At 67.7% G+C, this 2,771-nt stretch overlaps 1 protein-coding gene across 1 annotated transcript in view; it reads left to right on the top strand.

Annotated features, from left to right (window-relative positions):
• The window catches only part of POLN (polymerase (DNA directed) nu), an 84,769-nt gene that overhangs the window by 80,581 nt on the left and 1,417 nt on the right, over nt 1-2,771 (top strand). Inside the window, exons 23-24 of the mRNA XM_015558420.1 lie at nt 1,800-1,867; nt 2,636-2,697. Coding sequence (XP_015413906.1) covers nt 1,800-1,867; nt 2,636-2,697 — 130 coding nt within the window. The remainder of the gene's footprint in view (nt 1-1,799; nt 1,868-2,635; nt 2,698-2,771) is intronic.

Below are 2,771 nucleotides of genomic sequence, written 5' to 3'. Positions count from 1 at the left end.
CCTGTCCACGCCTCCGGCTCACTCCCCACGTGTCTGGCTCACTGTCCACGCATCCGGCTCACTGTCCACGTGTCTGGCTCACTGTCCACGCATCCGGCTCAATGTCGACGCGTCCGGCTCTCCGCGTGTCCGGCTCACTGTCCTCTGTGGGGTCGGTGGGAGGGGAGGGCAGCCTGGGAGAGCTCACCCCCGGCAGGCGCTTCTATGGGGGAGGTGCGGTCTGGAAGCCTGGCCTGTTTCGGGTTTTGTGGGGCTGGTAAAGGGGCTGGTGTGTGAGGATTTGGGGTCCTTGGGTGACAGAGCTGAGGGGAGCAGACACAGTCTTACCCGGAAGCTGACAGCCAGTTGGGTATCTTCCTGCGCGTCGGGGATGCTGTCACAGCAAACGCATCGTGTGGTTGAGAAAACCAGACGGCGTGGGACTGGCGGCGCTTCATTCTCTCTATTTTCTGAACGTGGCCTGTTCTTCCAGAGCAGAGGAGGGTCCAGGCTGGGTCTAGGGACTGCGGCTCTGTATGAGCTGAGTCTGCCCAAAGCCGCAGGAGCCAAGTGTGTGTCCCGTCGCCCGGGTGCTCCATGGGCTGCAGCTGTAGGACAGTCCCCCTCGCTGCCACGGGCCGGAGCAGGAAGGCGGGGTGTGTCCACCCATCTCTGGCTCAGTGGTCATGTTGGCGACCTGTGGACAGGCCTGTGGGAACGCTTGACCACGTTCACGTAGCTGGACCTGCCCGGGACCTCTAGGAAGGAACCAGGCTCCCGCCTGCATCCCGGCCAGCAGCGGCCTCAGTGCCCTGAGTGCGAGGACAGCAGGGTGTGCGGGGCCAAAGGTGCTCACCTGCCCGCCCCAGGGCAGCCCCTCCCCTCCCACGCCTCCCGCCCCGCAGCCCAGGGCGCCTGTGGCCTCACTCTCTCAGCCTCCAAAGGGGCCTGGGGTGAGGGGTGCCTCGGGCCTGGGGAGGCGCGGGGGCAGGACCCAGCCTTCCCAGGGGAAAAGGCGAAGGGCAGAGAGTCCGCAGCAGCTCCGGCCGCTCAGGGGTGGACAGGGGCTACGCAGGGGGCCTCGATGCAGGTGCAGGGCCTGAGCGTGACGCACAGAGGGGCTTGAGGCCTCGATGCAGGTGCAGGGCCTGAGCGTGATGCACAGGGGCTTGAGGCCGCGGGGCAGGTGCCAGTCAGCAGAGAGCCGCGGACAGGCATGGGCGAGGCCCCTCCGCGGTGCTTCCTGTGTCCCAGCTTCCAGCTAGAAGCATGGGAATGTCCCCTCAGCATGAGAGTGCATGGAGGGGACTGCCCGTCCCATCACTCGTAGGTTGTCGGGGCGCAGCGTCCCCTGAGGTGTGAGCACCACAGCTCTCAGACGAGGGCCTGTCCCCAGGCTCCTGCCTGTGGCAGGCAGTGCCGTGGGCTCGGAGTTCCTTAGAAGGCGAGACCCACGCTGCCCGCCTGGCTAACTGCAGACAGGGCCCACGCCAAGCCAGAGGCTGCACTAAACCCGTCAGGGCCCGGCTCCCCAAGGGGCTCAGGGGCTCTTCAGCAGCTGCCTGGACTGCCCGCCCGCTGTGCCCCTCCTCCTGGGAGGCCATCCTGTGACAACGGGGTGACCCAGGCAGCAGGGCCCGCGGGTCCTCCCACTCCCCGCTGGGCCACCTCCTCTCCGACACCCTGTGCCACAATGTGCCCCGTACACACGCCCCATGGATGCCCCCTCGCTGGGCAGCCAGCGGTGCCCGACCGCATGGGGTCCTGACTGACCGCGTGGGGTACCCTCACAGGCTGACACCCCGGGCTCTGTGTTTCAGGCTGGTTGCCCAGATCCACGATGAGCTGCTGTTTGAGGTGGAAGATGCGCAGGTGCCCGAGTTTGCAGGTGAGCCCAGAGGAGACAGGAAGGAAGGCACGTCCGGGTCGGCCCAGGTCTGCCTGGGGGTGTGCTCAGGTCCCCCTTCCCCGCCTCATGCTGCGTGTCACCTACACCCTGGCCACAGCCCCACGGACACCAGTGATCCCCGCGGGCCGTGCTCCCCATGGGCTGAGCTCCCCGTGGGCCGTGCCCAGCCACAGGCCTTGGAAGATGGGGCATTGGCCTCCCAGGCTGGGGCTGGGGATGCTAAAGGGGCTCACTGCTAGGCACCCACAGGGGTCCTGGGGAGACCCAGGTTCCTCCCTCGCCAGCTGCAGTATCGGCGGGGCCCCCACTCCGGCCTCGCTGTGGTAGACAGAGGACAGGCCCGTTGCCGGTCTCGGGCATGTCTGTCCAGATCTGTGTGGCACGTCGGACTTGGGGGCGTGGGATGGGTGCTCACTGTTAGAGAGGCAGCTCGCTCTGGGACCCCGGAACCAAGCTTGCTGCTCCCCTCTAGGGCCCAGGATGCCCCACGGTGACCCAGGCCCCCCATGGGGCCACCACTGGCGCCCAGAGCTGTCCTGCAGGCTTCACCTGGGCCTGCACCCCCAAGGGGCTCCTGCCCCCGCTCCTCCTCCTTCCTCTGGCCCCACAGCCTCAAACGGAGCTGCAGGCCTGGCCTGACCCCTGTCCGACCCTGCCCAGCACCTGAGGGCTGAGGAGGCCCAGCTGGGGAACCTGTGGGCGTGGCCTGAGGGGCAGGGGCTCCATCCCCCCTTCTCTCTCTCCTAGCTCTGGTCCAGGGAGCCATGGAGGCCTTGCAGCACGTGAGGGCGCTGGAACTGCAGCTGCAGGTGAGGGGCAGCGGGAACCGGGGGCCACACCCCAGCTGCCAGGGACCCCACGGGGAGGGCACAGTGCCCAGGGC

Source organism: Myotis davidii, unplaced genomic scaffold (assembly GCF_000327345.1).
Source record: "Myotis davidii unplaced genomic scaffold, ASM32734v1 scaffold693, whole genome shotgun sequence".
NCBI lineage: Eukaryota > Metazoa > Chordata > Mammalia > Chiroptera > Vespertilionidae > Myotis > Myotis davidii.
The sequence above is the reverse complement of the archived record's forward strand: the minus strand, read 5'-3'. Positions and strand labels throughout refer to the sequence as shown.